At 31.2% G+C, this 26,746-nt stretch overlaps 2 protein-coding genes and 2 long non-coding RNA genes across 7 annotated transcripts in view; 2 read left to right on the forward strand and 2 right to left on the reverse strand.

Moving 5' to 3' along the window:
- Positions 1–1,476, forward strand: part of LOC105125871 (uncharacterized) — a 6,238-nt gene extending 4,762 nt beyond the window's left edge. The window contains exon 3 of the long non-coding RNA XR_842305.1: positions 998–1,476. This is a non-coding gene — a long non-coding RNA (uncharacterized LOC105125871). The remainder of the gene's footprint in view (positions 1–997) is intronic.
- LOC105125870 (uncharacterized) overlaps positions 1–2,210 on the reverse strand; it is a 6,667-nt gene extending 4,457 nt beyond the window's left edge. For 2 of the 4 annotated variants that reach the window (XR_842304.1, XR_842302.1), the window contains exons 1-3: positions 1,971–2,210; positions 1,775–1,822; positions 1,467–1,606 (exon numbers count right to left, since the gene is read on the reverse strand). This is a non-coding gene — a long non-coding RNA (uncharacterized LOC105125870). Of the gene's footprint in view, positions 1–437; positions 868–997; positions 1,607–1,774; positions 1,823–1,970 lie in introns of all 4 variants that reach the window. The other 2 variants (XR_842301.1, XR_842303.1) reach the window with 2 other exon arrangements.
- A 5,569-nt stretch (positions 2,211–7,779) lies between these two features.
- On the reverse strand, positions 7,780–11,531 carry LOC105125869 (phosphatidylinositol 4-kinase gamma 4). Its single transcript, XM_011026522.1, has 3 exons — positions 11,402–11,531; positions 9,199–10,861; positions 7,780–8,436 (listed from the first exon to the last, which is right to left on the reverse strand). The coding sequence occupies exons 2-3, from the start codon at positions 10,573–10,575 to the stop codon at positions 8,059–8,061; spliced, it is 1,755 nt and encodes a 584-aa protein (XP_011024824.1). The 5' UTR covers positions 10,576–10,861; positions 11,402–11,531; the 3' UTR covers positions 7,780–8,058.
- An 11,418-nt stretch (positions 11,532–22,949) lies between these two features.
- LOC105126047 (fasciclin-like arabinogalactan protein 12) lies at positions 22,950–24,372 on the forward strand. Its single transcript, XM_011026774.1, has 2 exons — positions 22,950–23,038; positions 23,384–24,372. The coding sequence occupies exons 1-2, from the start codon at positions 22,950–22,952 to the stop codon at positions 24,162–24,164; spliced, it is 870 nt and encodes a 289-aa protein (XP_011025076.1). The 3' UTR covers positions 24,165–24,372.
- Positions 24,373–26,746: the final 2,374 nt, after the last annotated feature.

A 26,746-nucleotide genomic window follows, 5' to 3' on the forward strand; every position in this document is an offset into this window, starting at 1 on the left:
TTAAAGCGCCCTAGATTTCTAAATTTTTGTCCCTCCTCCTTGCGATGTACGAGTCGCAAACTCTTGAAATACCAAGGGAAAAATGAGCTTGTAAAGCACATGAGCTTTCGAAGCACATGGAATCTTCTTGGATTTCTATCTTAATAAATTTAGTTGGAATCAAACCTAGAAAAACTAATGGGATTAGAAAACATCAATACCATAACAATTATAAAGCAAACCAAACACCAAGCAGCTTATCTTAGGTAGGGCGTACTAGGGGTGCTAAGACCTTCCCTTTACGCAACCAGTCCCTTGCTTTAGAATCTCTGAAAGACCAGTTAGGTTTCCTAGTGACCATAATACTAGGTAGCGACTCCATTATTCATAATAAAACAAAAGACCCTGAAATCAATCGATGGTCGCCGCGACGCCTCGCTCCGCCGCAAGGATGCGACAATATCCCTGCCCTATGAGAATGGCAAATTGATGATTGTTAGATTCTTCATTCCTTAGGTTTTATAAATTTGTCCACAATTTTACTATCAAGCAAAGTATTTATTTATATATAATGAAATAAAATACATGAAAAGAACCCAAAAAACACATGAAAAAAAAATGGGCAGAAGATTCAAAATTGATTTTGGATAAATAGCAATGATAAAGCAGTGTTTAGTTATGAAAAATTAAGGACAACTCTTTAAGAAAATAAAACAAGACAGAAATCACTCCCAACCCACCAGCCTATTTCAATCAAATAAGAATCCCACAATTCAAAGAAACAACATGATATTTTTAGCTTAACTGGGTTTCTTCAAAATAAAATCAGAAGTGAGACTTTAAAGTGAAATCGAAAAGCAAAAGGAAAAGAAACTGGGCCGCAAAACCCTGGCTTATGCCGAAGCAGCAATCAACTTTAAAGTAAGGAATGGTGTTACAGAAGTGATTTATGAAATCATTCTACTAAAAAAATACAATTTATTTTAGTACCTTTTTATGTTTGGATAGACAAAATAACACATTGAAGTGTTGCTCCATCAGCTCCCATTCCCTTCATTCCCAGAACAGAAATTCACCATTCAAAGGAAGAGACAAATGCCAACAAATATATTTCTCTACAGCCACACCAACAACAATAAAACAATGTTGGTTCAATAACAACGACTATAAGTGATAGTTTTACTAGTATGGGCTAGTTACAACAGCATTCAGTAAATCCAGAAAAGAAAAATCATCTTCTTTATTAAAAATCCGATTCTTCTTGCAAAATTAGGAGAATAATTGGTTATTTTTTTAAAATTGTATCCTCTAAGACAGGAAAACCAATATACATGAATAAGACTTTGAAGATTTTGCAATTAATTGTAAAATATTCTGAGGAATCATGGTTTTGCAATTAACAAAAACAGCAGCTCAATTTTGCATTTACGCTTCAAAAGTCAAACTCAAGCATTACAGCAAAGAAAACCTATCAAGAAACAACTTACCATTTCCATCAAGTTTGAAATTTGATCTCTCTCTTTTGGTTCAATTGATCATATTTATTGATCTGCTTTCGTCTTTTAACAAGCGTCAAAAGCACAAGGGAAACGTTAATGGGGAATTCATTTGCCTGCCATGGATAAAGCTTTAAAACACAATAGAAACAGAAATTCTAGTCAGATTTTTTGAAAGAAAAGGAGAAACCAATTTCAAAAATTTAAACCAATTAAATAGAAAGTGAATTTAAAATGTTGCCAAGAAATAAAATCCAATCAATCAAAAAGTTTAAGAAGTAAACAAAAGAAAAACTCACCGTGAAATCTAAAAGATCCAAACTTTAACTCTGAAAATCCTTCAATCCCTTAATAAATTCAAGAAATCATACGTTACAATGAACAGAAAATTAAAGAACACATCAAATAGAGAAATGAGACAAAGCTAACAAGAAAATGTCTATAGTATACTTAAAAAAAAAATCACAAAAAGTTAAAGACCCATCAAAGACTAACCAAAATAAAAGCAAAATCCAGAAAGAAAAAGAATAAATTATATATTTATAGCGAGAGAGGAAGAGATGGGCACTATAGAGAATTTGAATGAAATGAAGATTCTCTCTTTGATCGAAATTGAAATTCCATATGATTACAAGAATCAAACCTTCTTACATAGAATTTGAATGGCTAAATGTGTACTATTGCTTCTACTTGCTAGAGAGAGAGAGAGAGAGAGATTTCTTTTGAGATTGAAAAATGTTGAGATTTAGAGAGAGAGAGAGAGGTGCTGGATTTATTACGTAGAGTTCAAAAAAAAAAAAATGACCGTTACATTAACTGAAAGACAGAACTTGGTTTTCTCTTGTGTTGATTGGTTTTAGGTTCTCAAACGAAGTCGTCTTATATGATCAGATTTGCTGTGTTTTTCTTCGCTGATTTTAAATTAAAGGTTGCATCTTGTCGATGGATGGATGCACTCGAGATGCTTTTTTATGCATTTTTCCTTCAAGATGACGGGCGACCTAGATTTAACTTATTGTTCTATCCATAATTTTTAAACATGATGCTAGGATACACCTAGAACAAGTTTATGATCATAAATCAAGTGGGTTGATATTATTAATTGAATTTCATAAAAATGATAGTTTTTTAAAAAGATTAATAGATTTTGATTGGATTTTTTCTAGACTGATCAAATAGTTTTTTTAAAAAAAATTAACAGATTTTAATTTGATTTTTTCTACACTAATATCAATATAAATTTTTTATCACATCATATCCATTAATTCTTTTTATTTTTTTTATTGAAATTCAACCTAACATAGATCTAAAATAATAAATCAATCTAATTTTTTCTACACTGCTAGTAATTTTCATCAATTTTATTTGCCGGAAAGCTGAACATGCTACATGTCAGGGTACTAACATGCACGTCCTACAAGTGGAGACATCTGAAGGCCAGAGAAAGGTGAAAAGCCTACTTCCAGAGTCCAGCTCTACCCCTAAAATCTTTTATGCCTTCAAAAATTGACACGATTTGGCATTTTCCTTACAAGCCTTCAAGTATCTAATGATGGCTAGATTTTTATATGAACAATTTTATTGCAGCTGATAAAATTTGTGAATTTCGCTGATATGAACGCAAATGTTTACATGAACAATTCACTATAAGTTGTTGATAGTGAACTTTGCTGATAAACTGATCTACATGCTGCTAGAAATGATAGAAGTAGTGATAAATTTACACGTAAAAACAAGAGATCGACTATAATTGCAGTAGCTGCAGTTTCTGCAGGACTTCTTGGTATTCTATCTGGCTATATCATTTGGAGAAAAACCTATGGAAAACATGGTACTTCTTTATAACTTGGTCATACATGAACTCTGCATAAAGAAGATGCTTCTTGGCTGTTCCGGTCTACTCTTTGGCCTGACATTAATTGATTAATGACAGAGAGAATTGTAAGAGAGTTGTGCTTGGACTAACACCACCATTGAAGTTGGAAAAAGTGACAGAGCTGGAAATGTTTAGTTTTAACCAGATGCTGACTGCCACTAATGACTTCAGTGAAGAAAATAAACTGGGTGAGGGCGGTTTTGGCCCTGTTACAGGGTACTACTTCCACAATTGGATTCGGTGAAATGCTGCATCCAAATAACAATTTTACTTGATTTCTGTTACCCTTTCTTCTTGATTCTATTGATCTATTTCAGATGGTGTGAAGGCTTTTCGTGCATTTGGTCTACAGGGGAACTTGATGAATCTAGAAGTAGCTGTAAAGAGGCTTTCAAAGATATCTGCGCGAGTGTATGAAGTGTTCATGAATGACTTAAAACTTATCGCCAAGCTTCAGCATACTAACCTTGTGAGGCTTTTAGGTTGTTGTGTTGAAAGGGAAGAAAAATACTGGTCTATGAATACCTGCAGAATCGAAGCCCGGACAAGTTTTTGTTCCGTTAACTTCTTTCTCTCTGTCGAAACTCCTCGAAAATGAATACTAATCTTTTTCTGAAAATCATCAATAGATTGAACACTTTAACCACGACCTTTAGCAGAACGTAATGAAATGTTATGAAAGATAGAAATGGTTACCTTTTTCTTTCTCTGCAGTTACATATTGCATACTGAACTTAATTCTTTTTAGTGATTTCCTATATCAGATCCATCTGAACAGGTAAATCTTGATTGGACAAAACGCTTTCGGATTATCGAGGGGATTGCTCAAGCCTACTTCACATCCACAAGTACTCTACATTGAAAGTAATACACAGGGACCTGAAGGCAAGTAATATATTACTGGATGAAGCAATGAATCCCAACATTTCAGATTTCGGAATGGCAAGAATGTTTCGTTCAGATCAAACTGAAGTCAAGCGGGTGGTTGGTACTTTGTAAGTTCACAAATTTTACACAAATTCCCTTCAACATTAACATGAGTTCAGATTCTACAAACCTCAAAGTTATTAAAATTAATTAAAATATATACATGCTGATGCTGATTCGGACATCAAAATCAATAATAAATCAATAAATAATGGCAGGTAACGAAGTCATATTTCAGTTGTGAAATAGATAGAGAAGGTTCCCAAGGATTACCAACATAGCCATGAGTAGTTTCTTGGAAGTCCAAATCAGAAAAGTTGTCCTAAATATTCCAGAAATTAAAGTTTCCTTTTTGTCAATGTCCCCAAAGTGGTCTATGAGGGACGGTAGCCGCGCACGCCATGGACACAGCCATTCTTCGTGCTTGGTTCCTTCCTAAAGAATGAAATAAAAATTGCCTTGTGCTTCTGGTCTCATATTTTTATCTTTATTCCAATGAGATCATGTGCGAAGCTGGGGATGTTCCCAGATTTCCTAGTCACATAAGCCCAAGTTCCTAATTTTGATTTTCTTGTTTAAAATGTGATTGTAACCTATGTTTTGTTTAACACGAAAATTAATGCGAGGAAACATTGGATTTGGAAATTAAGATTAGGGTTATTTGTTGCGTAGTTTTTAAACCCGCCCGTCTGATAAGTAAAACTAGAAACTTTTCAGAAAGTGATTTCAAGAAGATTCTTCAACAAGAACGTCAATCAATTAAATTTCAGTCATCTCTCTTAGTAAATTTATGTTTTTTATATACAGTGAAGTCAATTACTCTATCACCCTTGAAGGCTGATGAAATAGGACTTTTATATAGGGGCTTTCATGTATTTTCAACTTTATTTGCATAATTAAATTAAGATGATACCCTAAAAGCTTAAAAGTTTTAAACTGCATGGAGAGTGTATCCACATGTTGTTTTTTTTTTTTTTTTAATATTAGGATGCCCTCATGGGCTTTTAATAATTAAAATTATTAAATTATTAATAAATTAATATAAAAAGTTTATACATATCAAGCAAAGCCCGTCATTATCTCCTATGCCAAACGACTTATATGTCATCCGACGCGTCAGGTAGCAACACAATTATTGGTGTAGCATATTTGGCCCGGTTGGTGGTGGTTCAACGATGATGAAGGTTTTTCCTTCTCTCTTTTTTTTGTCTCCCATGTTCATTAGTTTTTTGCAATAGACCTTCCAAAATTCATATCTATCCTTGGGTTTATTTTTGTAAAGTTGATCTTCATTTTTTTTTTTTTTTATTTTAATGTTTTTTTATTTTTTTGTTTTAATTTCTTCTCCCTGTATTTTATTTTATAAAATTCTTATATCTAATTTGATCCATATTTTTTTATTTTTTATTTGTTATCCTTTGCATTGATCTTTTTTTATTTTGTCCTATATAATTTAATTTAATATTTTTGTTTTCAATTTTCATCCTCATTTCTTTTATTGCTCTTATTTTACCTTTTTATTTTTTTATTCAATTTAATCTCTAATTAGTTTCTTTTAACTATTTTTTATGCATGATTTAGTCCTCACTGTTTTTATTTTTTATTTTTTTTTATTTTTTATGATTTAGAATTTTTCTTTGTTATTTTTTCATATTTTTCTTCTACAATTATGATCCGGTATACTATGTTTTATGATTAGCTTGATTTAAGTTAGGAATTTTTTTATATTTTTTTTAAGAGTTGATTTTTTTTCATTTGACATTAACTTATTAGACCTTCAACTTCATAATTTGTTATAATTTTTTTTTTTATGGAGTTATTTCTATCAATTATGTCGAGTTGCAAGTTATTAAAGTTAAGGTGGGTTGGCTTGAATTTTTTTTTTTCTTTGAACATTCAAAATTTTGTCTCATTTTCGAGAGGATCTTTTTTATTTTTTGAGAGTAACACAGGTTGCCTCAATTTTTTTGTTTTTTTCTGGATCAATCTCTTTTAAAATGATTAAATTAATTTATTTTATTTTTTAATATTAAATTGACTTGATATTGCCTCGCTTCTTTAATGTTAGGTCTTGCTGTTTTAACAAGATTTTCTTAATTAAATTAATTTATCCAATCCTTCAACATTAAATTTGTTTTATATTGAGCTTTTTATTTGAGTCTATATTTGAAATTTAACGATTTGTAACTTTAAGAGATTAACTTAAACTTATAAGATTAACCTAGATTTGCTTTATTTTTTTTAGTTTATTTTTTTTAGTTTTATTTTCCAACATTTTCTTACTCTTTTTTTTTCCAATTTCTATAGGGCTTTCCATTTGTTTTTGAAAAAAAAAGACATGTTACCTAAAGTTTTTTTTTTTTGCTTTGTTCAATGTAATTATTTTTATAAGGATTTTTGCTTTTAAATTAAATATAAACATTAAATGTTTTTTATGATTTGTTTTAATTACTTTTGAGACCCAGGCCAAGCTAAGCTTTGAATCCCTTAGGTCACGAGCCAACTCATTAAGTTAAGAATTTTAAGCATCAAACAATATATTTTGATTTTAAAATTTGTTATTATTTTTTTAAATTTAGTCCTCACTCACTAAATTTTTATTTTTGTTTTGGACTCTTTTGTGAGTTCGTGAACTTAGGAATTTTCAACTTAGTCTTTATTTCAATATTTATCCTTCAATATTTTGGTTTTAAATTTTAAATTTTGATATTTTTATTAAATTAAATTTATTTTTTATTTTATTATTGAATCTATAATCTTGATTTTTTTTAATTTCATCACCTAGGTTTACTGATATTTCTTTATTTTTTTTGTTTATTAATTTTTTTTTAATTTTATCTATTATTATTTGGATTCATGAGGATTTGATTGTTGATATTTTTTTTCATTCTCTTTCTAGAGGATTGATGGTTGATTATTCTTTTTTCCATTCTCTTTTTACAATGTGGAGCTGTTTTTTTTTAAATACACTTGCAACATTTAGAATATGTTTGAAAATATAACTGTGATTTTTTTAATTTTTTTTACTTAGAAAAATATCAAAATAATATTTTTTTATTTTAAAAAAATTAATTTTGATATTAACACATCAAAATGATCAAAAAAACACAAGAAAATAAATTCATGTTCTGAAAATAAATTCATTTGTTAACTTTGCAGATTTAGAAGCTGTTTGGAGACACTTTTAAAATTATGTTTCCTAAAAATTAAATTCTATTTTTTAAAAGCTCTTGTTATTGAAACGCTTTTCTGAAATTATTTTTCCTTGTTCATTAAATCCTTATTAACTTAGGTTTGGCTTTGTCGTATTACCTCATGCCATGAGAGTCCATGCCCAAAGTAACATAATAAGATAATAATAACCCAATACAACAAATATTTACAAATACAGTAGCTTTTATCTCTTTGAAGCTTTAAGCCACGGTAAATGTTTTCCGATAACAGCAGCAAAGTGCAAGAAAATATTCAAACAGTACAATGTTTCGAAAATGAACTCGAAAATGAAATCAACAAAAACATATTATTTCAGGTAAATTGTCAAAAGCCATTTTCATTCAATACAGGGTCAAAGGACAAGCACAAGAGACTGAGGCTTGCTGCACAAGGTCAGATGTATGAACAACATGAAGCAAGTGATGGGGCAATAAGTTCCAGCAACCAATCCAGATTACACAGAACCAAACGCCATTAAAACATGGATAAAGTTCCACCATTCATTCTCCATGCATGCGCATAATAGCTAATGCAAACAAGTAACATATCTACAAGTTTAGTCTGGACTCACAAGGACAGCTTATCAAGACGACGATCCATGATTAGTGATACAGCTTCAAGAAAGGCAGCCTCACTGCTCCCTGGGAGAACAGCATCATGAGCTTCTTGAATAATCTGCTCAATCACGGATTCCTTCTTCACTGATTCCCTGCACATGATGCTTCCAATGGCAAAAGGAGTAAGACCTCTCTCCACTCCTTTCTTCAGAAGCATAGTGGAAATGCGAAGGGTGCGAGCACACTCAGGTGGTATATCCCACCCATGAAACTTCAGAAGTGCGATGTCCTGCTCAGCATCCAGAGCTTTGATGTACTCAACAGTGTCAGGGGAGTAAGGCTGTTGCGCTTGAGGCCAGTAAAGCCAGTCAAAGGTGCAATCCTCAAACTGCAGGGAAATGGAGCAAATATGAGAAGTAACAGGCATGAATTTGGAAGCACTAGACATAGGTTGAAACAGGAAAGCATGTCAGACAGTACAGATAACCTTTTATCCAACTTATACTGATGCTCAAAAACATAAAGCAACCCTGAGACGAAAAATTCAGATAAATTAATGTAGTTTGGAACTCGTTCCTTAAGCAGTCAGAAGCACCAAAAAAATACATGCTTCCATGATAAAAAAGGTAGAAGTGCAAGTAAATTGTTATGGAAACTCCTGGAATTTACTAGGATGAAAATTTATGAGACAAACGTGTGACAAGCATATGCTTCATAAGAATCAAAGATAGCTGAAGGCCAGTCATGAGGAGATATCCAACATACACTCATTTCTAAACAAATACTGAATGGTACAGAATGAGGACAATCAGCACACCATACTTGAAATCTTCTCTCCATAGTTATACACAATTATATTTTTCCTGGTTTTGAATAAAGTTTATTCCTCACCTATTTGTGTAGCATATTCAAAAAGATGGAGTTGCATGCTTTGCGAAATATAAGGGGAAATAGTAGAAGTTTTACTAGGACATATCCAGCACAAGTACATTTACTCAAGGAATGCTGCTCAAAAGGAATGGTTAGAGAAGACATTAATATAAGAAATTGAGATGGCAGCATTAACATTGCACATCAAGAATAATACAAAGTGGCAGAACAGAATGAGACAGTTAAAACAAAAAGAAGACAAACAGAAGGTAGAACTTACATTTGTAGGCAAGCAGTAACCATGATCAATTGGAATAAGCACAATCTTGCCACACTCACCATCTTTACTGACCAATATGTTCCCAGCATGCCTATCTGCATTTGCCAATCTAATATCCAACACTGAGATTTTGTGCACCTCAGATACAGGGAAAGCACAAGGACCCATATCTTCACAATTTCCATTATTCTCCATGAACATCTGCAATGAACCAATTTTGATATTCTTGGAATCAAATTCATAACCATCAGGATGATTGAATCCTCTGTGGAGACACTTGACCATTGCTGTGGGTGGAACCCCAGCAAAGCCTCTCTCCTCACCAGAAAATGAGTGTGGTCCACTCTTTGGATGATCCAGAATGTAAGCTGCAACTTCCCGCAATGCACCCTGTCCTACTCTAGTGCCTTTCTTCAATCCTTCACCATCAACTGACAAGGGCAGCCCCTGAGGATTATTTACAGCCATTGGCTCCTCATCAATTGGCTTAAAGACAGAAACATATTTCAGACCAGATGAATCTTGCATGAAATAAGCTCCTCCAGATCCCTCAGAAGATCGAATTGGTTCATTGCCCCTCTCCAGCCCATTTAAAGTTGACTTGATTAGCTCTCTGATAACCAATGACAGTTGAATTTTGGAATTAACAATTAGTGGTTCCAGTACGAACTGTTGTAATAGTGGTTTCCTCTCTATACCCCTATATCCCATAGATAAAGCACCCTGTTTGTGCTCTCCTACACTGTCAGCTTCCTTATCATTCAAATCTAATGCCTCAACAGACAATTCAAAATCTTTCTCAACAGGTTTTACCCTCACTTTGGCAGATTTCCGAATGAGCAAATGAATCACAGAACCATTACTTTTGCAAATATCAGTAATGAGCCTCTGGTCTTCGAGCTCCTCACCATCACATATCAGTTCTTGTTCAACAAGTTCAAAAAATTTCCCTTTCCTAGCTATCTGCTTCTTAACATAGCCTACACTTCTACCCCTATCAACATGAAAGTCACACACTTTGCCACAAACGGTCCTAACAGTTATAGCTTGTAGATCCGAAAGCCTGAGCACCAAATGCAGAACTTTTCCATCCGCAACACCATAATCTCTTACTTGCGAATTGCTCCGTGCTAGTTCCCTCCCTTCAAAAACCAATTTTTGGTTCTTCACAAAGAAACCTTCGGAAGCTTGAATCCTCAGCTTCACCGAAGCAATTGAATCCGACTTCATAACTCGCATTGGAATGACTGATCCCCCAACAGAAAGAAATATTACAATAGAGTCACTAGTGCGCAGACCACACAGCCAAGGGAAATTGCAACGAGAATCTAAAGACTCTCCACGCACAGGACTAAAAGCTACACTAGCCACCGACATTGTTAGTCCTGTCAATCTAAATCCTAGCTTCTTACACTAACATAAAACTCTGAAATCCTAAATTTTACAATAAACCCCAAATTCATTCCAAACCTCCTAACCAAGAGCAAGATCCAAGAATAAAAATCTCCATTTTCCACAAAAACCTGGGTAGACACACGTCAAAACCCAAAGAAACAATACTTTCATCAAACTATTCAAGCTAAAGGTTCCAAAGTGTAGACCTATCACCGGATTCTCTTCTTGTGAAAGATCAATACTTTCTTCAATCACTTCAATATAATCCCTGCAAGAAAAAACAATATCTTCAATTAGAAACAACAAAATTTTATATTCTCATCAAAACCAAAAAAGCCTAACCATTTAGTTCCATTCGAGTATTATTAAATTAAATGAAAAAAAAAAGAAATTAAAGAAAAAACCATCAAAAATTCAATATTTATTTTCTCAATTTCCTGCATTTTGAACCATAAATCAAACTCATAACCTCAGCAAGACAATAAATTACAAAATAAAACCATAAGTAATTGAATCTTTATTTTCTCAATTTCCTATTTTTGAATCAGAAATCAAGCTAACAACCTAAAACATTCAAATTAAATTAAATTTCTCAAAATCATATCGAATATCTTCAATTTTTCTCGGATTTTCTTGGTAACCAAACAGATTACTCAAAACACGATCGTAACATAAGAAGTCAAATAAAAACTCTTCTTCTATCTCTAATCCGTCAATTTCCTTTGCATCTTCTCATTTAACAAAAAATAAAACTTATAAGCATACAACATCAAACCAAAATTGATAAAAAAAATCCAAAATTCATCACCTGAAGAAGCTGAAATCGAAGGTGAAATGACGATGATCAAAAGAAAAGAAAGAGAGATTTAATTTTTTTTTAATTCTTTTCTGGTCATTTTTTCGATTTTGAAAATTAAATTCTCTCTTTTTCTTTTTTACTTTCTCTCTGTACTTTAGTTCTTTTAAAATGTTTCTAGAGAGATGAACAGTGTTTTAAGCAGTGGGGTATTTATAGTGATGTAGACGATGGCTTCTGACGGAAGGAGAGGTGATTAACGGAGTTAACTTTTAAATTTCCTATTTATTATTATGTTTTAAAATTATTTTAAAAAAAATAAAAAAAAAATATTTTTATACAGGCTTATATAATCTTATACATGATATTTATATATAAAAAATTCTTATTTTTTTTTAATTTTAATTTAATTATCTAATTGTTTCTTCGAGTAATTGATTAACTACTAATACGCACTATTTAGATTCAAAATGATGAAATAAAAAATCATATTTATGTTTATAAAAATATTTTTATTTATATTAAAAAAATATTTTTTATTTTCTTTTTCTTAATGAAAAAGTATTGTTAGTTACTCATGTAGTGTTTCTCTAAAATAGCATTTGGTTACTTTCATGTCATGAGATAGCAAAGACTACAAAAATAAATATTACATGTTTGGTTAAAACAATAAAAACAAAAATAAAATGAAAAAATTATTATTAAAATAATTTTAGAATAAATTTAAATACTTAAAAAATAGATACATAGAGGCATATTTACAGAAATAATATATATTATTCTTTACTCTAAAATGTCATTTCAAAAACTTTTAATTTTAAAATTATTTCACACTTTTTAAAGTAAATAACCTTAATTATTTTGGGTTATAAAGCAACAACCATCTTCTTCTCTTCTGGATCAAGAACCCTTTCACATTAAGTATATCTTTTTTCTTCTAATTGTTTTTTTAATTAATTTATTAAATCTTTCTCCACTTATAGTTTTTTACTTTCACATATTAAGTGCAACTATCAATCAAGATGTTAAATGTTAGTCCTTAATTAAAACTCCTTTTCTTTTCTTTTTTTCTAGAAGAATCGGTATGTGGCACGTTACATCTTTAATTGTTGAGTTTGGTAGAAAGAATTTTCTTGGATTTATATTTGGTATTATAGTAATTGATGGTGTGATTATAGTTTAAAAATTTTATTATATAAAATTTATTTTTAATTAAAGTTAATTTGATATTTATATATATTTAATTAAAACTATGATTAAAATTAAGATTAAATAAAAAATAATTTAATATATTTTATTAATAATACTTTTGAAATTGAGGTTATAAAATAATTTTAAAAAGTATATATTAATATTGATGGTTTTTAATTTAAACATTATAAATTTAACTATTATTATTACATCATGAAATAAATAATATTCTATATAAAATAATGTAAATATAAAAATAAAATATCACTACTAATAATTGCTCTATCTTTATCTCTTTTAACTTTTTTTTTTCCATTTTATTGATATTGTTGGAAATAATTTATATTTATGTTGATTGAAAAGAAAAGAAATCTATTATACTGTATATAGAAGTGATGTTGAGCGCATGAAAATCTAGATAATTTTGCACATTAATCAATAAAAAATGAGATTTGATATGTGAAGTAATTTGCACTCCTAAAAATTGAATCCGTTGGATTTGGATCTCCAACCAAATTCTTAATTATTAAGTCTTTTTATAAATATTTTTTTATTGATGTTTTTATTTGTTTTAGTTTCCTTATAAATATTACATGGAGAAGTTAAAGAAACAACTTAATATTAGGAAAATAAAGAATTATATTCAGAATATTTAATTATTTTTGCTTTTTAACATACTTGTTCACAAACAAAATTATTAAATTTGATATAGCCCGTGACCTGATCTAAACCTCTGATTAAGTGATTTAATTTGATTTGACCTAGATTAATTTAAAATAATGATATTTGAATTTTTTTTTAAAAAATTAAATTTAATATTGACCTAATTGATCAGGTTGAAGATTAATTTGTTTAGCTTATTAAGTTAACTTTTACTTAATTTAATTTTAAACTCAACTTAAATTAATTTTAAAGTTGGTAAATCATAGGTTGACTTAATAAGTTGGGTCAAATTGAATAAAATTAGTTTAGAATGATTTATTTTTTTTAATTAAAACACAAAATTTCTCCTACCAAAAATATCCCTGGTTATTCAAAACAAATATCCATTTGATATTAATTTCTTTATAAATATTTCTAGAATTAGAACATAAAAAAATACTAAGAAAATCATAATGCATATCAGCTGAATTACTATTTATTATGATAGTATAATTATTATTTTATCCTTAAAAAAAATCAATGATGGGTTTTTTGGTATCCCACAAAGTTATTGGTTATTATCAAATTGATTAAAAATAAAATTATTTTTTTAAAATTCTAAAGCACAATGAAATGACCTATTTATCATTAAAAGCAAAAATTTTAGAATTATGATCTAGGAGTTTTTTAGTTATCATATTTTTTTATGTACAATAAAATAATTCTATTATCCTTAAAATTAAAATTTTTAAAACTCGTGTTGAGAGGCTTTTTTATTTTTTAATTATATTTTTTATTTTTGTTATTATAAATTTAATTTAAAAAAATTAATTTTTTAATAAATATAAAATAATATTTTAAAAGAGAAGGAGCATGTAGAAGGTGTTCACACCCTTCCAACTACTCATACAGCTCTTTACAATGAAAAAAAAAAAAAAACACTTTTACTATGTTGTTAGAATCTTCACAACATTCTATTCCTATTAGGAAAGCACATATAGGCGGAGGTGGCATGGTTTTTCATCGTAGATGTCCCCTCTTTTTTTTTCTTTTTTTCTTTTTTGAAATTCATGTTAATCATTAAAAAATACAAAATTATCCTCTTAGTTATTAATATTTTAACTTATATTTTAATTTTTTTTATTTTTAATTTTAATTCTTAATCCTTTTATAAAAATTATTTATTTATTTTTAATTTTATCATTCACTCCTAATTTTTTATATATCACTTTTTTCAAATTTGGTTATTATTCTTTTAATTTTAATTTTCTTCTTTGTTTTTTTATAGAATTATTATTTGTTTTCAATTTCACTCTTCATCCTAATTTGTGATTTATTTTTCAATTTGATTCTTACTTCTTCTTTTTTTGTTATTTTCTTGTCTTTTTGTTAAATTTATTTTTCTTTTTAATTTCATTCTTATCAATTAAAAAAGAAGCAACTACAGTAGTTCTCTTCTAATTTATTTTTTATTCTTATTTTTTTAATTTTTATTTTTTTTATTTTGAATCATTTTATATAATTGATTTTTTTTCAATATCATAGTTCAATATTTGATTAGTTGAGTTTTTCATATATAGTGTTTTCAGTCTAATGACTCAGATCACAAATTTAAAAAGTTAATATGAATTGATATTTTTTAAAAAAAATATTATTTTTTTTTGAATATCAACATTCGGTACTGTTTTTTTAATAGATTTTATGGTTTTTTTCTAAAATTATTTTGATTTTATAATTTAGATCATGAATTTGACAAATTAATCTAAGTTAACTTATTTTTTATTATCTAAATTATAGATTTATCGTGACAACCATAATTCACTTTATAAAAAGGTTAGATGTTAATGTGAGGCATAAGCTGGTTTCTATTTTCGTTATAATCCATCAAGCAACTAATCTACAAGCTGGTTATAAAATGTCACTACTATGAGATCTCTCCAAATTAACATGCATATACACTAAAAGGACAATTCCCGGTCTTTTTGAAGCTCGACTTCCAGACACGTTAGATTTCTGTGCATGATCATTGGAACAACCAACAATTTCAGATTTGACAACATTCCATCTCCAAAATTTTGGGGACTGAATGATTCAACATCTAAGTAAGCACCTATCTTAAACAAATGAATCACAAAAATGTGAGCTTCCATTCAGCAGAATGAGCAGCATTGTAACAAATAGGGAAAAAACTTGATCAGGGATCCGAACAGGCAATCATCTGTGGGCATAAATGGCAGATTTCAACCATTTATGTAATTTTAGGGAAGAAGGTAACAAATGCACTCATTAGTATGACTAGACTAGGAATTAAAAACTGTAAAATAACAATCAAATTACGTATGCAGTGAAGATGTCTAAGTTGAAAATACTAACCTTCCACACTAAGATGCCTTGGCTCCGAAGATGTTGAGCTCTCATGTCAACTGTACCTATCCAAGAATCTTGTAGGGTCAGGGTCGTATAAAGCCCCATACAATATGGTCCCATCATTTGCTTGTATCTGAACTATCTTTGGTGGCTCAAGTTCCAGCCTTTTCAATGTTGGAATGGTGAAAGACTGCTCAAACAGAGGCATAATTTCTCTTCCATCAAACAGGGAGCAGAGAGAAACTCTTGGGGGAGAATCAAGGGAATCATGGATATCAACAAAATTCTGCAAGTGGTGATCAAGGACAACCAAGTGTTTCCCTTTACCGTTTGTTAATCTCACCGGAGCCTGCAAGGAATTGTTTTCAATTGGATACAGTTTAGCACGGTAAAGATGTGATTCCAAAGGCCCATCTAGAGTTGCAGTAAAATATATGATCCCTGCAGCCTCATTTACACCGGCAATTTGCTCAACTATCCATTCACCTTCAGTAATTGGTCCTAAGCATGTCCCATTGGCATCATGCAGATACAAATGCCTAAATCCTGACTTTTCACTCGCCCAAATGAATCCTCCAGAATATTTAGTGATTCCTTTGTCCAAAGGAGTGAAGCAGTCATGTAAATTAGTCCAGAATATTTAGTGTTTTGACATTTTTCGATGTTTCTAGCTTATAGTGGCGTTTAATTATTTTTGCTTTTTAACATACTTTTTAACATATTTTGAGTTTGAGCATGATGTAAAGCCGTCAAAATAATTCTATTATAGAGAGCTAGAGAAGAAAATCAAAGCTGGAAAAACTAACAATTTCTATTCTGTCCAAAGATCTGATGAGCCAAATTGCGAAGAAAATGTTAATTAACAATGATAGTGGCGGTTACAGCAGTAGATAGGGGAAAATGCATGAGCAGATCCCACGCGGTTGGAAGTTCAAATTCAAAGCATACATTGAGTGATAATTATTCTGTAATCTCTATGTGTATATCAAATTTTAATCACGAGGGCAGTTGAAGAGAAGTTGATCGATTGATTTTAGACAGATCAATGACGCAGTAAATAACGACTGATGGATACATGTGATCACAATGACATTGGTATCATATATTACTCTTGGACAGAATCCATAGCTCTAATTGCTAACACGAGTCACTGATAAAATAAAAAATTATCTGACCTCCAATGGATACAAATAATTGGAAACTTACCACTGTGTTTATTGTTTGGACTCGTTGTACAATAAATTTAGAACATGCAGCTCACTGCCCCTTATATAAGCATCCCATGCAGCTCACTGTCCCTTATATAAGCATGCATGGTACCATGCAGAGCTGGGAAGCTTGAGCTCTGGTTTTGAAGAGTGGAGTTCCAGTAAATAAAGCTGTGCATATAGAATAGGTCGTATCATCAGCACAGCTGAATGATTTTAACTTGCAGCATTGCTCTTTGTTGATGATCAGTTTAGCTCGCTTTCTATCTCTTTTTACTCCAAAACAATAACTAAATCATAGAGATCATGCAATTAATCATTTTGCAACACTACACGAAACAAGAGCATAGTTATATCATTAAATACAAGGATATTAATTATGTGGAGAAAAATCAAATGAAACTTTTTATTTATGATATTACTAAGAGAGAAACAGAATAGAAGAATTCTTATATATAATTTTCTCCTGAAACATTCCGACGAATGAGAGCTGAGCTTTTTCATTCTAGTCTATGTCTTGTCTTCACTTCAAACAGGAGCATGCTCTGCTTCTAGATTGTTTGGTCCATCAACAGAGACTAGACTTTCCACATAACCATCCAGATGATAGGAACTGAAATAGGGATTAAGAAAATCATAAATTATCTCTTGCTTAATCGGATCATAAATCAAGATGTGGCCATCCCTTTTTCCGTTGACGATCACCTTATCTCCCCACGTAAGTACTTGATGTAGAGTTCCTAAAAATGGTATGCTTAAGAATTTTGTCCAGCTCTCTTCATTGCCAACGCCTGATCCACTCTCATCTATTACCCAAATATCCGTTGTTATGGACGTGGAGCCATTGTAGGGATCCAAGAGTACACCAAAGCTCGAAGAACAAAATTCCGTTCTTCCTTGTCATACAGTTGATCATCATCAACAGCATCGAAATTCGGTGAGTGAAAGAGCCGTCCAATCTTCACCAACATGTAATCGTTCATCTTACCACGATGCCCGAACCCATCCATTAAAAGTTGGAAATCCTGCTGAGGATGTTTCACGTATTTGAACTTCCTGGTAGCAGGGTTCCACAAAACATAGTCTACTCCATGGTAGTCACAAAGCTTGATACAGAGCAAACCACCACTAGAACCTATCAGGATAAAAGAAAGTTTTGGAGGTATTTGTGGGTTTAAGAAATAATTTCTCATGTAGGTATAATTGTACATCAGGGATTGTGGTATGTGTAGAGAATAGAAAGTTCTGGTATCTTTGTGGTGGAGCAATGTTAGGGCGGACTTTTCCGGCCAACGGAATCCTCGTAATAAGATAGAGGGTCTTTCGGTGGAATTGCGGAGGTGAGCGGGGACAAATTCAGGGTTTGTGATGAGAGAATACCAGTCTTTTGATACCGATTTGAAACAGAGTAGGGATTTGACAGGTAGTCTCGTGAGAATTTCCGCGATAATCTCTTCGGGGAGGGTGGAAACGGATCCAGCAACGTCATTTCCTCCGCTCATAGGGACGGATTTCTTAATGAAATTATGCGGAAGAGTTATAGGCTCAGGGTTTCAACTAAGGGAGAGGAGGAGCAATGGAGGTAGGGTTGAAAGAAGAAAGATATTGATGTCAATATATAGGTTTAGGGTTTCATCAAAGGATTTTTATATATATTAAATATATTTGCCGATTTTTTTGGATAATGTTATTCTACCCTGCTGTATATCAATCCACCCCAATTATTAGATAATAAAAAAAACTCTGAATTTAATAAAATACACAGTTGAAAACATAATTCAAATTTAAAAGTAAAAAATGCAAATTTATATCTTCTTCATACTTTTTATAAGCTAAATTATGCTTGTTTTAAATAGGTAAATATATATATAGTTCGCCATTAATTATATTTCAAGCATTAATGACAAGAAGAAAATGTCCCTAGCTAGACTCAGCATATTTTCTTTGCTATCAAGGGTAACGTTCTCAATTCATTATGTATTCTAAAGGTTAAAAATCAGTTTTATTTTGAAAAATACACAGTTGAAAACATAATTCAAACTTAAAAGTAAAAAAAAAAATGCAAATTTATATCTTCTTCATACTTTTTATAAGCTAAATTATGCTTGTTTTAATTAAGCAAATATATATATACATATAGTTCACCATTAATTATATTCCAAGCACTAATTGAGAATATTTTCTTTGCTACCAAGGGTAATGTTCTCAATTCATTATGTATTCTAAATGCTAAAAATCAGTTTTATTTTAATTTTTTGCTTTTAAAGTTATTTAAATAATTTTATAGTTCACCATCTCGGCCCTCAGAGTTTGTCATAGTCGTCTCACTAGAAAGTCTCTCCGTTATGTAAAACTTCTTGTTCTTTGACCCAGCATTTTGATAAATTGGGTTCTATACTTGTTGCTGTTTGAATTTTGCCCTTCTTGTCTTGCATATTAGCGACAGCAAGTATGAAATGAACAGAATTGTTCATCAAAACATCATGAGCAATTAGCTAACCGGAAATTCATGAAAGGAGACCATCCTTGCTAAAATATTTTTTAACATCTAAATATATTAAAATAATATTTTTTTTATTTTTTAAAAATTATATTTTAAATCAGCATATTAAAACAATTTAAAAAATAAAAAAAATTATTTTGAATAAAAATTTTATTTTTTTGAAAACACAATTCCATCTAATTACTAGTATTTAAAAAAACTAGAAAATAGTTGAAGAAATGTTCATGACATAATTTTGGTGGAAGTTATAGTATAATGTGAGGAGGGGGGGTAAAAAAATGTTTTGTGAGATTGAGTCTCACTAGAAAGTAAATTTATAAACCACATTAAGTCATTAACAAGGTATTTAAAAAGGTAATTAATGTGTAAAATTGGATAGAATGAAAAGGTATCGTATTTATTTTTAGCTAATTTAACAATTTGATTCTCCCAAAATGGGTAAAAATAGAGCTGAATGTGTAATTCTAAATAAAATCTGGATTGTTTAGCTTTCTAATTAAAAAAAAATAGATATGAACTATTTAAATATTTATGCCATATATGGTATAAAAAATAATATTATGAGAACAAATCAGAAAATAATAATATGGTAGGAATAAATAAGAAAAATTAAGCAATAATTTTATCAGGCACGTATATGGAATATGGTTTCTCCCACTTTTACTTTCAATTCTTACATTTTAACTCCCAACTTTGTAGTTTCCAAACACATTCTAAATATCAAGTTTTTTTTTGAAATTTTATATTTATTTATATTTAATTTATGTATAAAGTTAATCCATCTATGACCTCTCATAATAAATGAATGGATTTTCTCATAATTTTCCATTAAATTTCCTTAAGAAAATACTATTTTCTGTATAAAATACTCACATATACATGGAATATTAACGGCCATGGACGGGCGGATCGATGGATCAATCTCAAACAATCAGAACCCAATTGATAAAATTTCATGTATTAGGATGAGTTTGGAAGTTTGGTAGTAAATTAAGGACCAAAACTAAGTGTTTGTCTGTATTTGTCTTTTTCTTAAAAAAAAGACACGACAGACAAACGGAATATGAGGTAAAACCAAAGTGCCAGTGGGGATTCCCTGACCGTACGACACGTGTATGCCTATTATAGGACTATAAAAGTCAAAACGGAGCTTTTTGTACGAAGGTATAGAAGAAGGGCTTCATTGATGTTGAGTCCTTATCAATTCCTTTTACGTGTGCTCAAGGGGGCTTGATCTTGAATTAACCAATCAAGGGTTGCCAAGTATCACCTTTGATCTTGAAGTCATTGTGTAAAGATTGGACCCACCATGGATAATTGTTTTGTTGCTCATTTATTATTTATTATTTATTATTTATAGTAACATAATTTAGTTGAGAAAAGTTGATTTGTCAAAACTCAAGTAGCATGCTTGTTATGATGGTTAGGGTTATTTTTAAGTATTATAAAATGGTTATTTTTTTAAGTATTTTTTATTAAAAATATATTAAAATAATATTTTTTTATTTTTTAAAAATAATTTATGTTATCATGCATCAAAATAATCTAAAAATATTAATTTAAAGTAAAAAAAATTAAAAAAATTTAAGATTTTTTTTTAAAAAATTTGAAATATAAAAATAAATGGATAAATTTAATTAGTTTGAGCTAAGTTTTATCTTGATATATAAACCGTCCTTGTTGAACTTCATAGATTTAGTAAATCAACTTTTAATCTAGCCTACCAAATCAAAATTTTAATTAGAATTAATAGTTTTTTTTATTAATTTTATTTTAATTTTAAAAAATCTTAAAATAAAATTATTTTAGATTTTTTTAACTAATCCAGATATTGAATCAAATCATCGAGACAGCTTTTATAACTAAAGAAACCCTATAGATTATGTGATTTTATGGTTGGCAAAAATGAGTTGCCAATAAATATTTTATAATTGACTTCAAGAAAAAATAATTAATAAGAACTGTCGGCATGATCTTATATCTTATATAATGAGATATTATGAGTTCTCTTGAATCACTGATACTGATTTTTCAAGTTTGATGTTTGGTAGACTAATGTGCTTTAGACCATTCTCACCTTCCTGTAAATTATATAGTCCATGATCATCTCCTTTAGCCCAGAAAATATGAAGAAAATACTTTTTTTTTTAAGTTTTCATATATATATATTTATCTTTGTTTTAGAAATATATTTATTAAACACAAGAATCTCAAAAAAAAAAAAAACTTGTTTGATTTACATTAAAAATAATTGCAGAAATGAATATATGAGATTGGGTTAATAAAAAGAGTTTTTTTTTTTTTGCAGTGAGCAATTCGAAAAGTAACTTTCCATTTTCTAACTGAAAAGAATTCCTCTATTTTTCAATTAAAAAACCCACTAACTTTTCCAAGATTTAGTCTCCATAAATTACATTTTTCAATATGTTGTAAGGCCAAGGTGACGGATATGGCTTGGGGTAGGTTAACCAAAAAAAAATCTAAAAATCTAAAATCATATTATTTACCTTTTTAAAAAAATAATAATATTTTAATATTAGTTAACCAGGGTTAAATACGCTACATAATTTCAATTCCATGCTCCTATCTGATTAATTGAAGCCCAACCCACAGTTTCTTAGACAAGTCCAGTCCCCAGAAACAGGCCCATATATTCAAAGAGACGAACAGGAGTTTCTTGACCTTTCCAAGCCCACCAATCCTGATTATGGACCAATCCATCTTTAAGTGCAAGCCTATTAAGGCTACGATTTTGATACAAAAATACAAGGAACCGTTGATATTAAACCCGGGCTAAGTATTGGGTGATATGGATTATCTCTAATTAATTTTAAAAAATTAAAAAATATTTAATATTTTAATATTTCTAGAAATTTTAAAAAATAATTTATATAGATATAAGTTGGACATATTATAAATAATAAAGTTAAAAATATTATTTTAAAAGATATTTTATTTCATATCAGAAAATATTGTTTTATCATTTTAAATAAAATTATTTAAATAAAAATTTTTATTCCATGTTAAAAAATATAAAAATATATATGCTAATAAGTTTTCAATCTTTTCTAGTATTTATATAGTAAACTTCGAAATAGATTAATAATTAATTAAAAAAAACAATAAATTAATATGCATAAAATACGGCCTTGCAAGAGGAAAACTTCTTATTACTCTCATGAAAAAAGTAAACACCGGAAATAAAAACAAGTTTATACTAAACCTAAAATGATATAACAAGTTATATAATTTTTTCACTATTATAATTTTCAGATCCAAATAGAATCTTACTTGGTGAAGGTCTAAACTATTGGGTTGTCGAGTCAACCTATTGTTTATTAGGTAAATTTAAACCAAACCTAAAATAACTTTGTTTTAGATACAATTAGAAAAAAAATAATATTTTGATAAAAAAAATTTCTTAAAGTTAATCTAATTATATTTTATCCGCATCTGGATGAGTCAACTTAACTGCTTGTTTATTTATCAAATCACTTAGATTTAAATGAATTCATATTTAAAATAATTTAAAATAAAAAATCCTACCCAAATCAAGATGAAGATCAAGCTCAAACTCTAAATCAATGATTTGCCGGGTTTAATGACATATCGTGCAACAATTTCTACACAACCTATTGACCCGTGCCCCATGAGGAGTGCCATGATTTCTTGCAAGCTAGGCTTGTTGGTTACAAGAGCTCAATTTTCTAGAGAACCAGGCATGAACAAGCCCATCAGGTACGTGTTCAAGGATCCTTGTCTAATTCGAGAAAAGTAACATGGGATCTAAAAGACTTCCTTCTATATCATACATTAATTTGAAAGAAATTGAACCTCCTTGGAAATTTTATTTCTTGAACATTTATGACAGGCACCATCCTAAACGTTTCCGAAACATGTTACCACAAACATTTCTGCTGCTCAAAACATGATAAATTTGGTGAAGTATCACAAAGACAGCTCTATGATTGACAAACCTGCTCCTCCTATCTGACACAGACAAGCATCATTTCAGCAATCATGCACAACTTTAACACACACATCAAGTTAAATCTCCACCCCCTCCTTTTCTGCCTTTCCAAGCAAACTAGTGGCTGAAGCAGGAGCCTGCACCCAAACACTATCCCAGTCTCCTACTTCAGCACCAGCAAAAGCACCTGCTGCAGCCTCTGCACCTCCACCAGCTGCGACCTCGTCTGCACAGGCCTCCCCGCCTGTTATGGTTCCTGTACAAGTTTCGAAAGGTCCTGTCAATGTCATTAAAATCCTCCAAAAGGCTGGCGGCTTTGCGGTCTTTATCCGCATTATAAAATCCACTCAAGAGGATATCCAAATATTCTCCCAACTCAATGACTCCAGAGATGGCGTCACCATCTTTGCCCCAACCGATGGGGCCTTTTCAGCCATTATCAAATCAGGTGTTCTTAACTCCTTAAGTGATCATCAGAAGATTGAGTTGGTGCAGTTTCATATTATACCAAGAGTTCTTACAACTGCCAATTTTCAGACTGTCAGTAACCCTATAACAACACTAGCAGGATCTGGTAGTCGTTTCGCTCTTAATGTGATAACCACAGAAAATATGGTGAATGTAACTTCAGGACTCACCAATACAAGCGTATCGGCAATTGTATACACTGATAGCCAGCTTGCTATCTATCAGGTCGACAAGGTGCTACTTCCTTTGGATATTTTTGCCCCTAAACCTCTTGCTCCTGCTCCAGCACCACCAAAGCCTAAAAAGGATGATGGTGCAGACACTCCTATGGTTCCCAAGGATATTTCTGGTGCAGTAAGCTGTGTCATGCTTAATACTATGCTTATCTCCGGAGTTATCATAGTTGCTGCAGCTTTTCCTTTGTGACCATGCTGTTGTGACAAGGTATCAATTTCTTCATCAGTGGTTCATGATTCTGCTGGCTGTAATGAACTGTGGTGTTTAAAAGGTTCATTGCTTTGAATAATTGTCATTTCCTTTCAATTCTATTTGTGTTCTTCCAAGTTTGTAAATAACTCTGCCTTCGATTTTTTTTTTTTTTTATTGGTTACTGCTCTTTTTCTGCATTCATGTATTCTGTGGAATTGTAATTTATATCGGAGAAAAAGAAATATAATGCTGATGTGCTTTAATTTTTCAATCCCACATTAATTTGGAAGTAATCAAATTAACATCTTGAAATTCACATTTATATTATAAAGTCACCTCTCTGCACCAAAGCATCTCCTCAAACACTGTAACATATGGCCAGAAAATTTCTGCTGCTGTGACAATGTACACAATCAAACCATGAACCAAGCTAAGCTTTATCAACTCTCCATTGAAGACAATTAGACAAACCAAATGATTGCCACTTAAGTCTTTCTAGACCTTGTATCGATGCTTGTGCCGACTCCAACATCTTTTTAGTATACTGATCGAAAGTGCCTCGTCGCTAGAAACTACATGGTTGATACCTTTCTGCTACATTTGCTAATCTTCCGCTTCGGAAGTTAGCTGTAAACTAGGAATTAAAGACAAGGTCATATCCCTGGAAGAAACAACATGGTAATGTTATCCTTGAAATTACACGATTGACTTTAAACATATATTGGACGAATTTTTTTTCCAAATTGAACTGCTCCATTTCACTTGAAACACCTGCAAACGACCAACAGTTGATGCAACTAGGAAAGGAGGCAAGCGAGAAATCATCAGCCAAAGGAGCAAAAAATCCTAGCACCATAAATGATTAAAATCCATTTGGAGGAGCATGAAAAGGTTTAAAGATGAAGCACATTAGTGCTACATAACATGAACTTAATCATACAAATATTACAGGAAAAATTAGCATTCATAACCTTTCTGCAAACAGATTCTTCTTCTTGTTATTCCTGAAGAGTACAAGCTGAAGTTCTTCCTGATGAAAAGAACGCAGATAATTTAATGATATCAAAATACATGATTGTATGCATGTAACATATGAGAGATCATTACATGAACCTGGTCTATTGGACGACAAAGCCAATCATATTGTCTGGATTTGCAGCACCAACTGGTTATAAACAGTGAGGTGCACTGCTTGAACCAATTAAAACTGTTTTGGTCCTATAGACAGGATTCATGTAATAATTTATCGATCATAAATGATATGTTTAGCAAGACATGGAACTAATAGCAGGCAATCTGCATCCAGCTAAAGCTGAAACTGTTAATTATGAAAAACTGCGTTGTTTTTCTTATCTTTTGTTTCCCAAACAACATGGTGCTTGCATGATATTCTCTCAATGCCAATAAATTTGTCAGTGGTTCCGGTCAGAAAACTCAGAACCAACCACACCGGAACCCAAGTACAGGAACCAATCCTTGTACTCTCTATCTATTTATCTCTCTGTATGCCCTAAGACTAAAAGCAACAATAGTGGAAAAATAACTGGAATATCCATTCAAGCATATCTATGAGGCACGCGGATGCAACTTGCACTCAGGAATTCTCAAGAATGAGCTTGTTCACAACGAATAATCACAAGTGCCGTCAACTCCTCATTCCCAGGTTTGTCTAGTTCTCTTTGATTGTTAGCAGCCCCATGAAGACAACGAACACAAGTCACCCAGAAAATTTCTTGGCAATCAGTAGGATCATGCGAATGGTACTATTTTTCACCGGCAATTCCCAAAAGAAAAAATCCTAGATTGAAATAATAGCTTAGATCAAGTATCTGCAGCCATTAACCTGCTGATTCTAAGTACTGAGGCTAAGAACACAAAACGAAGACATAGATTTGGTCATATGGTCACATTGATCACAACATTTTCTAGTAATTTTTTTTTTCACATTTATTTCCTGTATGCTTATCTCAAATTTCCCGTCACTTCGCAACAGTCTGTCCATTATTTTTTCCCCTGGAAAACATGATACATTTGGTGAAGCATCACACAGAAAGTTGATTGATAAAGCTATCCTTCCTGTTTGACACAGACAGAGCTCATTTCAACAATCATGCACATCTTTAACACAATCTCCCCTCCTACTTTTCGAGAAAACTAGTTGCTGCTGAAGTAGCTGCTATGTTTGTGAAACTGAAATTACACATTTCACCTAATCTCATCCTCTCACAACCATAATAAAAACCCTCACTATCCTCTCTTTGCACATCAAGCATTTGAACAGGTAGTATTGGCATATTTCTATTAGCAATTCTGCATAGATCCCAAGCTATCCAAACAATACAACCCAAAAACCACACAAAGATGAAGCAACAGTTTTCCCTCTTCTCATTTTCACTTGTCCTTCTCTTCCTCCACTGCACCCAAACACTATCCCAGTCTCCTACTTCAGCACCAGCAAAAGCACCTGCTGCAGCCTCTGCACCTCCACCAGCTGCGACCTCGTCTGCACAGGCCTCCCCGCCTGTTATGGTTCCAGTACAAGTTTCGAAAGGTCCTGTCAATGTCATTAAAATCCTCCA

This window comes from Populus euphratica, unplaced genomic scaffold (assembly GCF_000495115.2).
Source record: "Populus euphratica unplaced genomic scaffold, PopEup_1.0 scaffold44.1, whole genome shotgun sequence".
Lineage (NCBI taxonomy): Eukaryota > Viridiplantae > Streptophyta > Magnoliopsida > Malpighiales > Salicaceae > Populus > Populus euphratica.

Coding starts and splice junctions, on each gene's coding strand:
- LOC105125869 (XM_011026522.1), bottom strand. CDS start 10,575: ATGTCGGTGGCTAGTGTAGCTTTTAGTCCTGTGCGTGGAGAGTCTTTA. Junction 8,437..9,198: donor GTTACTGCTTGCCTACAAAT/GTAAGTTCTACC, acceptor ATTTCCCTGCAG/TTTGAGGATTGCACCTTTGA.
- LOC105126047 (XM_011026774.1), top strand. CDS start 22,950: ATGAGGAGTGCCATGATTTCTTGCAAGCTAGGCTTGTTGGTTACAAGA. Junction 23,039..23,383: donor GGCATGAACAAGCCCATCAG/GTACGTGTTCAA, acceptor TGCCTTTCCAAG/CAAACTAGTGGCTGAAGCAG.